Source organism: Rhagoletis pomonella, unplaced genomic scaffold, assembly GCF_013731165.1.
Source record: "Rhagoletis pomonella isolate Grant_MI unplaced genomic scaffold, Rhpom_1.0 Rhpom_scaffold_00002, whole genome shotgun sequence".
NCBI lineage: Eukaryota > Metazoa > Arthropoda > Insecta > Diptera > Tephritidae > Rhagoletis > Rhagoletis pomonella.
In genome coordinates this window covers 84,541,890-84,554,408 of record NW_023458556.1, presented here as the reverse complement: position 1 = coordinate 84,554,408, position 12,519 = coordinate 84,541,890, and the positions used below count along the sequence as shown (strand labels likewise).

General features: G+C 37.0%; 1 protein-coding gene across 1 annotated transcript; it reads right to left on the bottom strand.

The window, feature by feature from the left end:
- Positions 1 to 1,073: 1,073 nt before the first annotated feature.
- On the bottom strand, positions 1,074 to 5,298 carry LOC118755404 (uncharacterized protein K02A2.6-like). Its single transcript, XM_036490245.1, has 3 exons — positions 3,465 to 5,298; positions 3,075 to 3,391; positions 1,074 to 2,693 (listed from the first exon to the last, which is right to left on the bottom strand). The coding sequence occupies exons 1-3, from the start codon at positions 5,296 to 5,298 to the stop codon at positions 1,074 to 1,076; spliced, it is 3,771 nt and encodes a 1,256-aa protein (XP_036346138.1).
- Positions 5,299 to 12,519: the final 7,221 nt, after the last annotated feature.

Below are 12,519 nucleotides of genomic sequence, written 5' to 3'. Positions count from 1 at the left end.
TTCGTTTTGCGTTAAGTTCCCTTAACTTTGATGACCCGATGCCCTCATATTTTTCCCGCTGTAAACTTATTCACCTACAAACTCTTGAAAATAGAAGAATTGTCCAGTTGCTCATGTTCGTTTTTAATTTGGTTGTTGGCTCTTTGGATTGTTCGGTCCTTCTGGAGAAGATATCCTTTAATGTGCCTCACAGATTTCTACGCTCATCTCTGCCGTTTTACTTGCGTGCTACTAAGGCTAACTATTACCATTTTGATCCGATTTTCCGCGCTCTGACAGAATTTAACAGGATCTCAAAGAGTCTAAATATTGATTTTTCGTTGCCGAGAAATATTTTCAAGTCATCTATTGATTCATTTTTCTTATAACTACGTGTGTATCTAAATCTATAGTATTTAGTTTTAATTATGATAGTCTTATTTTTATCTAGTCTGTAAGATTGTAATCATAGACTAAATAAACTGAATAAACATAAACATAAACTTCGGTAGCGACACTACAGCCGGCACTAACACTCTCACTTCTAACGGTCATATTTTCAATGTTAGGTGGCTTATAGGCTTTCAAGAGGCTAAACTTGTTTAAGATTTCGACCAAGTCATCCGGCAGGGGAGTGCAAGGAGTTCTGTTTCTATAGGACACCAAATCGCTTTTCGCATATCTATTTTTTATTTTAGTTAACCGTATGTTAAATAATTTCAAGAAATCACGCCCAAAGATGACGGGCAAAATAATATTTATTTTAACGTTTTTTATTTAATTTTTAAATTTCACAAAACAAACACACTACCCGTGTCAGAAAGAGAAATGAATTTATTAAAGTTTGCACTCTCCCGCGGGTTGGTCTTAAAAGCAATACTTTTATAATCTGGATTTGGATGTAAATTGAAAGAGCACGCGGTTTCTAATATACTTCTTTATTATATTACAACTTATATTCTAGTGATGATACAATGGTTATCGATATTCAAAGATGAGTATTTTATAAATGTTAGTGATCGAACTGCTGCAAATCCTAAGGCTGATAGTACATCTAGGTTGAAGTTATAACAGTTCTCCCCCGCTAATGAGAGTTATGTTAAGTCATAATCGCGGAGATGTGCAGGTTTATTGCGTATTCGTGCAGGTCTTTGACTCGACTGTTCCGGATTTTGAGCAGTTGACGATTGGGTTGGCTGCTCTGGAGTTCGAGGTAATGTTTCTGTATGTCTTTGAGATTCTGTATCGTTCGATTCTGAATTAGATTGAGATCCAGTTTCGACTTGTTGAAAATTGTACTGGCTATTCCTATGATTTTGTTGGTCTGCTGGGTCGGAAATCGTATTTGAAGTACTTCCCCGGGTATTACCTATGTCAGGAACATCTTGAGCGAACCTGACTTTCCGCTGTTGAACTTTTGTGACCTTTAGTTGATCTATATGGCGTTTTAAGGTGTAGCCGTCATCTAGTTTAATAATGTAGTGAAGTTGACCTAGCTTTCGTTGTACAGTACCTGTTTTCCAAATTGTTTTGCTGTTTTGTGTATATAACGCTTGTACTCTCTCTCCCTCGCTAATATGGCGCACACCTGGTATAGAATCCGTTACTTTATTATGTGTTATTGGTTTTAGCGCGTCTAATCGAATCCGTATACGTCTTTTTAGGTAAAGTTCTGCTGGGCTCATACCATTACTAAGAGGAGTTGCTCGGTATATTTGTAAAATGTCATTGACTTTTTGGCGTAGTGGACCTGGTTCTGTTGACATAGCTTTTAACTTCCTTTTAAGTGTTTGAACATTTCGCTCGGCAAGACCATTCGTACTCGGGTGCCCTGGTGCTATGAGCTTCTGGTAAATTCCATTTTTGCTGCAGTATGATTTGAAATGTGCGCTCGTAAAAATAGTTGCGTTGTCAGAAACCATGATCGACGGATATCCATGAGTAGCGAAAATATCCGATAGAAGGTTAATTGTGGATTGGGTTGTTGGAGCATCCCGTATAACTCGAAATTCTGCCCATCTAGACTTTGCATCCACGACCACAAGAAAATGATTATCCTGGAATGGTCCGGCGTAATCTATATGTATTCTTTCCCAATTTTCTTTTGGTTCCTCCCAGTGGTGCAGTGGAGCTTTCGCCGGTTTGTTTTGAACTTGAACACATGGTTCGCATGATCGTACTGTCCGTTCTATATCACGGTCAATACCTTTCCAGATACAATATCTTCTGGCGAGTTGCTTCATTTTGGTAACGCCTGGGTGAGTGCGATGTAATTCTTGAAGAACATTTTGCTGTAGGCTTTTTGGAATCACTACCCGTTGACCCTTAAAAATAATGCCGTTATTGAGCATATACGTACCTTCGTCGTTCCCGTTCATCATGTTGGTTAAGATGTTTGAAAGTTCGGGATCTTTTGCGGTTTCCGATGCTAAGATTTCTGAATTTATGTATTCGCTGGATATTTCAAAGATGGATAACAAACATAGTTCATTTATCTCTTCATTTATTACTTTGTCCGTGCAATGATTTCCTGGAATTTGCGTTGCTCTGGATAGACAATCTGCATTAGTATTTTCGGATCCTTTTTTGTAGATTACTTCGTAATTAAAACTCGACAGGAATTCGGCGTATCGCAGAAGTCTGGCAGATGTTATAGCTGGCATTTTATTGTGCTGGTGAAAAATTCTTGTAAGCGGGCGATTATCGGTGACAAGCTGGAATTTTCTTCCATAGACATACATAAAAAAATGATTTATACTGAATATTATTGCTAATGCCTCGCGATCTAGTTGGCTATAGTTCCTTTCTGCTGCAGTCAGTGATCTGGAAGCGAAGGCAACGGGATGTTCAATGCCGTTTATTGTATGGGAGAGCACCCCTGCTATACCTGTTGGGCTAGCATCGCAAGCAATGACTACTGGAAGTTCCGGATTAAAAGGTCTGAGTACCTGATCGCTACTAATTATGCTTTTGAGTTTGATGAAAACGGCTTCGCAATTGGAAGACCACTGAAACTGTTTTCCTTTCTGGAGTAGTTGACGTAGTGGGTAAGTTATGGACGATAGGTTTGGAATAAATCTCGAATAATATGTTACCATGCCTAGAAATCTTCTGACATCATCGACTGTTTTTGGACGAGCCATGTTTACAATTGTTTCGACTTTAGACGGTGACTTTGAAATTTGGTTAAATTGTACGACATGCCCTAGGTATTCTACGCGAGTTTTCAGAAACGAGCATTTGCTTTTATTCAAGTGTAAGTCATATTTCTTTAAGCGTTTAAGACATTCGACTAGATTTTGTTTACATTCAGCTTCTGTAGACCCGTGTACCAAAATATCATCGAAGTAGGACATGGTTTTGTTTAAACCCGATAAAAGTTGCTCTATTATACGATTGAATTCTGACGGTGCTGTTTTTTATGCCGAATGAGAGTCTATTCATCCTATATGTTCCCTTATGGGTCGAGATTGTTTGAATTTCACTGGATTCTGGATTTACCCTTATGTGTAAATATGCCTTATAGAGATCGAGACGACAAAAATATTTTGACCCTTTTAGGCTATTCAAAATTTCATCGATTCTGCGTATTGGGTAATTAGCTGCTACTAGTTGTGGATTAACCCCTGGTTTATAGTCGACGCATAGTCTTACTTTTCCATCTGGCTTCGGGACAATTACTAGTGGAGAACCCCAGTCGCTCCTTTCACATTTTGAAATAATGCCGGAAGCTTCTAATTCTTCTAATTCTTTTTCGACGGAGTCTCTCAATGCGTACGGAACTTCACGCTCCTTATAAAAAACTGGCTTAGAACCTTTTCGCAGCTGCAATGTGATTTCAATTTCAGGGACACATCCTACTCTTTCTTCAAAAACTTCGGGAAACTCATTAATAATATCAGATATTGAATTATGATTTTGTGCATTGACTTTATTTATGTTGTGTACGCGATGCTTATCGACTTGCTGAAGATTGATGTTTAGGTGTCGAATCCAAACTCGGCCTAACAGTGCATCATATTCATCAGGGACAACATACATTTCTTCGTCGGATATACTATTATTGAATTTTACCCTTACCTTGACTTTGCCATCGGGAACAATGATATTCTTCGTATATGAACGGAAAGCAACACTTGAAGGTTGTAGTTGCTCGTTTATCTGGAGTTGATTGAATTGGTTCCTTGGTATAAGGGTAAACCCGACGCCTGAATCGACCTCGAATTGTTGTTTTCGCCCATTTAATTCAACAGTGACATAATACTTATCAACATCACTGTAACTATGTTGATTCGAAAAAATATCTATAATGCGATTAATGCCATATATTTGATGAATTGATTCCTCGGTATCCTCTGATTTGACATTTGCGTTCTTTGTAGACTTCATTAATGTAGTGATGCATACTTGCTGTACATGGCCTCTTTTACCACAGGAGTTACATTTTAGGTTTTTTGCGTTGGTACGGCACTGCTTCGTTTTGTGGTTGTCTCGTCCACACCGTATACATAAATTATCTATACCAAGCTCTTTGTAATTTACCTTTGATTTTGCTCGTGCCTGCGGTTTTGAATGGCGGCTGGAAGAATGGCTTCTTCCACGATTCTGCTTTCTGCTTACAATTTTATTTACGTCACTAGTGCTATGCTTCGCGTTAATTTCCCGGCTATCTATTTTCGATGCTTCTAGCGATAAAGACTTTTGTACAATTTTATCAAAGTCAGTTTCTTCTGATTGAAGTATTTGCTCCCGTATTGTATTGTCAAATATACCTCGAATAAACTGTGCTCGTAGAAAAATGTTCGAAATATCGGCCTTACAATTGCACGACGACAGAAAATTGCATTCATTAATATCGCGCTTCAATAACGCTACGTATTCCGCAATTGTTTGGCCTTCATTTTGATAGGTTGACAAGAACCTATGTTGACTTACTAGAATGTTCCTTTTCGGGCAAAGATGTGCTTCTAATTTTTCAATTATGTCTTTGTATTCGACTTCATTAAGTGACTTCGGGGCAATTAGCGACACAATCAATTTGAAATGTACAGAGCCAATTGAATTAATTAACATTTGATGGCATAGTACTTTGTTTGTAAAAACACCTTTCATTGTTAAGTAATTCTCGAACCTTTGCCGGTATAACCTAAAATTTTCTTTTGTAGCATCGAAGTGTTCAAAAGGCGGTAAGAGCATTTGGAATGGCTGACTGCCTTGTTGTTGTTGCTGATTGTTCGTATTTGTGCTTATTAGACGCAATAAATTTTGTTGCGCTTTGTTGAATGCTTCTAGCATTTGTGAAAATTGAGTAGCATCCATTTTTGCTATTTTTCCCTTGTTTTACTCGTCGCCACTTTTTATAATCTGGATTTGGATGTAAATTGAAAGAGCACGCGGTTTCTAATATACTTCTTTATTATATTACAACTTATATTCTAGTGATGATACAATGGTTATCGATATTCAAAGATGAGTATTTTATAAATGTTAGTGATCGAACTGCTGCAAATCCTAAGGCTGATAGTACATCTAGGTTGAAGTTATAACAAATACTTACAAATTTAAGTGATTCCAATTCCATAAGTTCATCTTCTAGAACTGCGGCAACTTTTTTATCGGCAATCGGCTTCAAAACTTTCCGAGGATTTGTGCATGAATAGTGGTCGTGCCCCATTTTCCACCAGCGGAAACACGAACCACTGGGGCGCATCGGATATGGGCAGCTTCGCTTTATATGCCCCTCATAAAGCAATTGAAGCAGAGCGATTGGCTGTTCTTTCCAACTTGGTTGCTAACCTTTCCAGCGGCAGGCTGCTTACCGGAGGCGGCAGGTTGTTTAAAAGCGACGGCAGACGTTATACGTCGAATGATGCTGGAGTTTGGCTTAAGGTATTTTGTGTAATACCGATTCACTAGCCTCTTTAGCTCATCCAGTGACTGCGCCGGCATGAGCAACTTGATGTTGTTAATCTTGTTTCCGATCCCGTCAAGAATTAGGTCAATGACATCGGTTTCCCGGATGCCGCCCTGCTTCGCCAAAGCCTGCATGGTCAAAATATAGCAGTGCAGGGACTCTTCGAGGTGTTTCCACTTCCGCTCGGTCAGTGTTCGATAGACGTCCTGGTGACTGACTGCACTGTCGAATTCTTCAATGACCGCCTTCTTTACGTCTCGATAGTTAAGCGCAGAGGTCGTTGTTAGGAACACTCGAGCTGTTCCCTGGAGCGGCGTAGACTTAGCAGTTTGAACTGATCTTCTGCATTGAAAGTACGTATAATTTCCTAAAAAAAAAAATGGTGCACAGACCGTGTGGAGTTTTCACCAGTAAATTTTTGTACAGCGTGTTCGATGTCTGCGAACGAGGCTCTGCATCCGGTGGGCCTACCAATCGTGTTTTCCAGCTCATAAATCTGTTTCAGTTCGCGTTTCTTCCTTAGTTCCCTAAGCTGTTGTCAGCAATATTGTGCAAAGCAGCGGAGCTAGTGTCGCTGGCTAAACTATTGAAACCGTCAGGAATGCTTGCAGCAGCGGAACTTTCATAACCCAAGGAGCCGTTAGTAGCGGCGACGGCGGTTTTGGCACGAATATTTGCGGCAGAAATTTTTTCGGCATTGGCGGGAATTTCAACGGCGGGAGTATTAGCGACGGCAGTATTTGTGGTGGCGGGCGTAGCAACAGAATATTCACCGATGGCGGTATTAGTAACGGCAGCGCTGCTTTCGCGAACATAACTGGTACCTCCGTTAGGGCCCGCAGTACCGGTGGCGGCAACTGTACGTTGGCCAACGGTATCCTCAGCGTATGCACTGGAACCAGTAGTAGGGGTAGCAGTACTTGGCTTTACGACTCCCATGGCACTGGCTACGGAAGTGTCGTCGTCCGGAGCTGCCGAATCTTCCATGTCGGAGATGTTCTCCTCATCCTCCTCGTAAAGCTACTCGCTGATGCAGTGTTCAGCGTAGAGACGCTTTAGTTGGGCCACCATAAGCGCATCGGCGAGATGTTGCTTCGTAAGGCGTGCGTTTTTGTGCATTTGTTTTTCAGGTTTAGCTTTTACTTAACAATGAGTACTTGGACCCCACACCTGAAGCTTTTACGATCGCAAAATTTAAAGTTTATTTTAAATATAAAAGTGCTCTTCTCGGAGCGCGTGTCGATTCTGACCTTTTTCGCCCAGAAAATTCTCTATATTAATTGAGAAAGGCGAGAGGATAAGGAATAGCGGAGAAGGAAAAAGAAAAAGGAATGTGGTAGGCAGAGCTGCAGTCAGGATTGCCAATCACACAACAGGGTTGCATTCGAGGATAGAGAAATAGAAGTGTTAACAATATGTACATGTTATGTACCAATAAGTTTAATTTCTTAAAAGTAAATTTAAATCCATTAATTACACATGCAAATCTTTAGCAGCTGACCACACACAGTGCGGGCCATTTTTGTTTACAAAATTCCTTGCATAACATTATGCTATTGATATTGTCAATCTTAAGTTTATTTCTTAGCAGGGTGTCCAGATTGTTTAAAAATAGAAGAGCCATTTCAGAAAAAAAATCGTAAAAATCACCAATTTTTTTTATAAAATTCATGAAATTGACTTAAAAATCTTTAATTTAAAAATGAGATATTTTTATAACAAAGTTTTCAAAACCAAAAAGGAATATAATGCCTTCAGAGTAATAATAAATAACACAAATCACTTGTATGATAGTGATGTACAAACAATTTTCTTTAAAAATATTCATATTTTTAAGAAAATTTGTATAAACACATTTCCCATCAGGACTGCGCAATTGATAAATTTATTATAACTCATATTAATTGATTAGTCGCACAATCCGCTTTTATGCGCTCGGCTTTAAAAATTAAAAAAAAAACTATAATAGGGCGAGATCAGCTATTTCCACAAATGAAATTGCAAATTTCATATTCAGCGGGAGTTGTCACAAATGGTGGTTTAATATCGGCAAATGCTCGATACGCTACAAGAAAATCGATAACAATAAAAAGTGTTGCCACGTCAAAATTTAAGCTCTAACTCCATAACCTACTTATCACGTGTTTCGACGCATTTACATGATAGCGCACAAAAAATTGACTTAAAGGGGAAAAATCGCCAAAAATCGCCACATGCGATTTTCTAAATTTTTATGCGCAAAAATCAAAAAAAAAAACGCCAAATTTGCGCTAAATCGCCCAGTCTGGACACTGTTTCTTAGTTTAGTTTTTATCAAAGAAAGCGTTGAAAACCTGCGTTCTACAGCCGCAGAGCCATGTGGTAATGAAATTATGTTAAAAATAAGATGAGCGAAATTCATGAAGTTATTTTCGTTCATTCCATTTTCAATAAAAAAAACTTTTTCCGAAAACTTATCAATATCCAGATCGCTGGAAATATCAAGCTCACTTAGCCTCAGTAATTTCCACTGCGTGGTTATTATATCAGGATCGCAATCTATGAGATGGGCAAACTTTAACAAAAGAGGTAAAATTGGTAAATCTTCTTTAGAAACTACCTTAGCTGCTGTTATTACTTGTAAAAGTTTTACAAATCAAATCTTAAATTTATTTGGTCCAAAAACTCTATGTAAAACTTTAATATATTGGTTTTAACTTCAAGAATTTCAGAACAATTGATATTACTTTTCATAGATATCTCAGCTTTTGCTCCAACAAAAATGTCAGATATTTTAATATGATTATCTTCATTCTTAAAATCAATATTAATATTGTTACTGATCGCATCTTTTGTAATAAAGTTACTCAAAATTAAAAGATAATGTGCTTTGATAGTTGCATATAAGTATGGCAAACGAGAGCTTTCAGCTTGGAGCTTTTCTAGTGAAAGCCATCGTGTTTTACCGAAGAGTAGTCCTGAAATTCCTTCAGTTCATGTATCCTCTTTGGACTGTGGGAAAAGAAACTATATATGTATGTTGCGGCACAGTGTCTCAATGCTTTTCGGCATTTTTTTACAAGCGTAGCTTGAGCAAAGGTGAAGTGAGTGGCATGTGAACTTCATATAAAATGAATCAGTTTCTGCACTCAATAATGTTTTCAGCCCGCCCAATTCTCCATCCATAACATTGGCTCCGTCAGTGGCCAAACCAATTAGGTTTCTTATTTTTAAAGGCAGGATTGGCAAAGGTTTAAAAGGTACAATTGGCAAATAATTATATGCAAAATGGTGTTTGAAATATATATTTTTATAATTAATGTTTAAAAACTTAATTCAACTATCCGACCAAAATCTTACTTTGCCTACCAACCTACCAAATGAAAAGAAGCGACCAAATTTGGTCGGAAAAGACCAATAGTGGCAACACTGTTTCCAACGTTCATAGTATATTGGAAATACACTCCAGATGTACTCGAAAAAATTGGAAACCATAGTAATAAGAGAGAAAGTGAAATCCAGCTCATTCTTGAAGGGAAACATAAGGCATTCAATCTTCCTGATTAAAATTTCAGTTCGATAATGGGCTGGATTTCGAATCCATAATGAAGGTTCCGTTTTGCTGAAGAATGGCCTAGTTCTCGAGTCGAATACTAACCATTGCCACATTCGATTTCGAAGGTGAGAGATTCGAAAAAAGATTCGTTTTCCAATCATTTTCGAATTGTTAACCAAGCCCCAGGTTTATTGGGAAACTTCAAAATTACGAAAGTCACGCACTTTTTTCTGAAATGCTGTTGCAAATGGCTGCTTGCCAGCCGGTCAGATCTGTTTAATTGGTTGATGCGAAATTCTCTTGAACTAAAACGTTGGTAGGTATTTATGTATTTAGTTTCTTTATAAAGCCTTGCTTGAGCTGTAAAGCATTTTAGTTTTAAAATACTCGCCATTAAACACAAGCTTAATCTTTAAATTGCATTTCAATCGGACACGTTTTTTCAAAGTATTAACTCAAAAACTCTCAGTTTTAAAAAACCGAAGTAATAACTATTTGAATTTTTCGTACATTCACTGGTGTAAAGGTAAAAATAACACAGTGATACAAAAGTAAAAAAAAGATGCATATAGAAATTATGTTTATTTATAGCCCATAGGACTCGACTATACTTATAGTTTTTCTCCATCACTTCGTTTATTAGGTTTTTACTAACAAATATAATAAAACTTTGGTATTCTTCAAGTTAAAACTTCAACTTTGTTGTGTTTTGGTTGAATTTTACATTTTTTTCTTTGTTTGAACGACAAAAGAAACAAGTTTGAAAATCGGCTTTAGAAGGGCTTCGTATTGCTATTTTACTTGAACAAAAACGTAAATTTTTCGAAAAACAGTTTCTTCACGGTCTTATTTGATCGCGAGGAATAAAAAAATCCTTTGATCTTTATAAAGAAGTACACTCAGAAAAAAAAATCATTGATGCTAGGAAAAAAGTATACATATTATTCTAAGGAAATATTACCTTGAAATGGCTCCAATGACATGACTGCCTTAATACTTATGAGCAGGGAACGGATTTTTAGGACCTAAAAACCTATAAAAAAGGCAAAATAAAATAACGAAATAGGCTGGAAAAGCAAAATAAAATAGCGAAAAAGGCACTAGGTGTTGCAAAAAAGGCAAAAAAAGGCAAAACAAAATCGCGAAAAAGGCAGGAAAAGGCACTAGGTATTGCAAAAAAAGCTAACTAAAAAAAAGCACTAAAACGACAGAAAATACGAAGAACAATCAAAAAATACATTTATTTTAAGAATGTTTATATTACAAGTAAAAAGAGAAAAACTATGAACTAGTTTCATTATATGAAAAATTTGTACTTTGAATCTTTGACTATTTTATCCTTTCGGGTTTCTAACTCATAAAACTTTAATCTGTATAGTTGTAGTAACATTGAACCACAAGATGCATTTTGAAGTTTTCTGGCAGCATTTTCATTCGATTTTCGCGAAGAAAAGCCTTGAATATACTAAATGTGTGCTCGACGTAAGTTGATACAAGCGGCGCCCAATTTAAATATAAAACGTGTGAAACGTTCATATTATCAGGAATAAGGGCGTTTTCCTCGCCCTTTATAATTTTATCCACGCCCCTTATTGTCTCCAAGCCTTCGTTAGATGAGAAAACGGCTTTGAATTTTTCCAACACCAATTTGGCAAGAGGGTCGGCCGCTGTGGTGTAGTGGTAAGCAGTGCGTGCTTTCACACATCAGCACCTGGGTTCAAGCCCTGGTCAAAGCAACATCCCAAAAAATATAGAAAAGGTTTTTTCTTAACAGCGGTCGTCCCTCGGCAGGCAATGGCAAACCTCCGAGTGTATTTCTGCCATGAAAAACAGCTTCTCATAAAAATACAATCGCCGTTCGGAGTCGGCGTAAAACTGTAGGTCCCCCCGCTTTGTGTGACAACATCAAGGCGCACGCCACAAGTCGGAGGAGAAGCTCGGCCAAACACTAACATATGTGTAAGCGCCAATCTATTATTATTATTATTAATTTGGCAAGAGGTCCTTGCGCTTCTATAAGCCGCATAGGCAATGTGTATATTTTTTAATCTTAAACAAAAAAAATTGTAAATGCTATAATCACTTTTTTAAAGGTAGAAAAGGCAAAAAAGGCAAATATCTTAAAAAAGGCAAATATCTTAAAAAAGGCAAAAAAAGGCAACATCAAATGTGTATATATGGAATCAGGGAAAGCTAAATCGTGGACATTCTTAATCGAATATACTCTATCTCTTTAGCAGAAAAAAAGGCAATTTCCATAAAATCTGTTCCCTGCTTATGAGAAAACGATTTGGCTCAGTTTATGGAAAACACAATTCCTTAATTTTTAGGAAAAATTTACTTGCCACCCGTGAAAGGAATAAGTATGTCATTTTGCTCGCGGCAGTGACAATGGCCCACAGAGCGAAGCTCTGGAGTGCTAGTCGAGAGATGCAAGGTTTGAGTCCCAGAGCAGGAAATTTTTTTTTTGTTTTATTTATTTTTTGAATTGCAATTTTTTAAATCGAATTTAAAAAAATTATCTAATTTATATTTTATGTTATTTGAGTATTTAGGTTTTTCCACATATGAAATTAATTTTACTACTTGTAATTTATATTTAAATTGAAATAATTGACTTACCTTATTCTAACCACCTCCAACCGGATTCGAACCTGCGATCTCAGAATTTAAAGCAGTAGTCTTCACGCGACGCCACAGCCGACATTTGACAGGAAAGCAATTAACTTTGTCTTAACAGCACTGACAAAATTCAAAATTATTTACGCAAATTATTACTTATATTGATGAAATTATTACTTATATTAAGTAAATTTTCCGCTTCAAATTTATACCGCCCTATTTTTAAATAAAGGAAAAATTTCTGAAATTGAGTAAATTTTTCGTAATATTAAGGAAAGGACAGTAACTCGAAAATGAGGATACTGTTTTCTTGATTCAAGGAAATGCTTTTTTCTGTGTGTATATAAAATCAGTTTTCCAAAAGTTATAAGTCAATTAAAATCGAATAAAAATGGCTTAGTAATGCTTTATTTAGTGATAATAAGTATATCTGTGTTTTTCCTAGAAATATTTACGTTTTGCTTGTTTT

Coding starts and splice junctions, on each gene's coding strand:
- LOC118755404 (XM_036490245.1), bottom strand. CDS start 5,298: ATGGATGCTACTCAATTTTCACAAATGCTAGAAGCATTCAACAAAGCG. Junction 3,392..3,464: donor AAGGGTAAATCCAGAATCCA/GTGAAATTCAAA, acceptor CATAAAAAACAG/CACCGTCAGAATTCAATCGT. Junction 2,694..3,074: donor TCAGAAGATTTCTAGGCATG/GTAACATATTAT, acceptor AGAAAATTCCAG/CTTGTCACCGATAATCGCCC.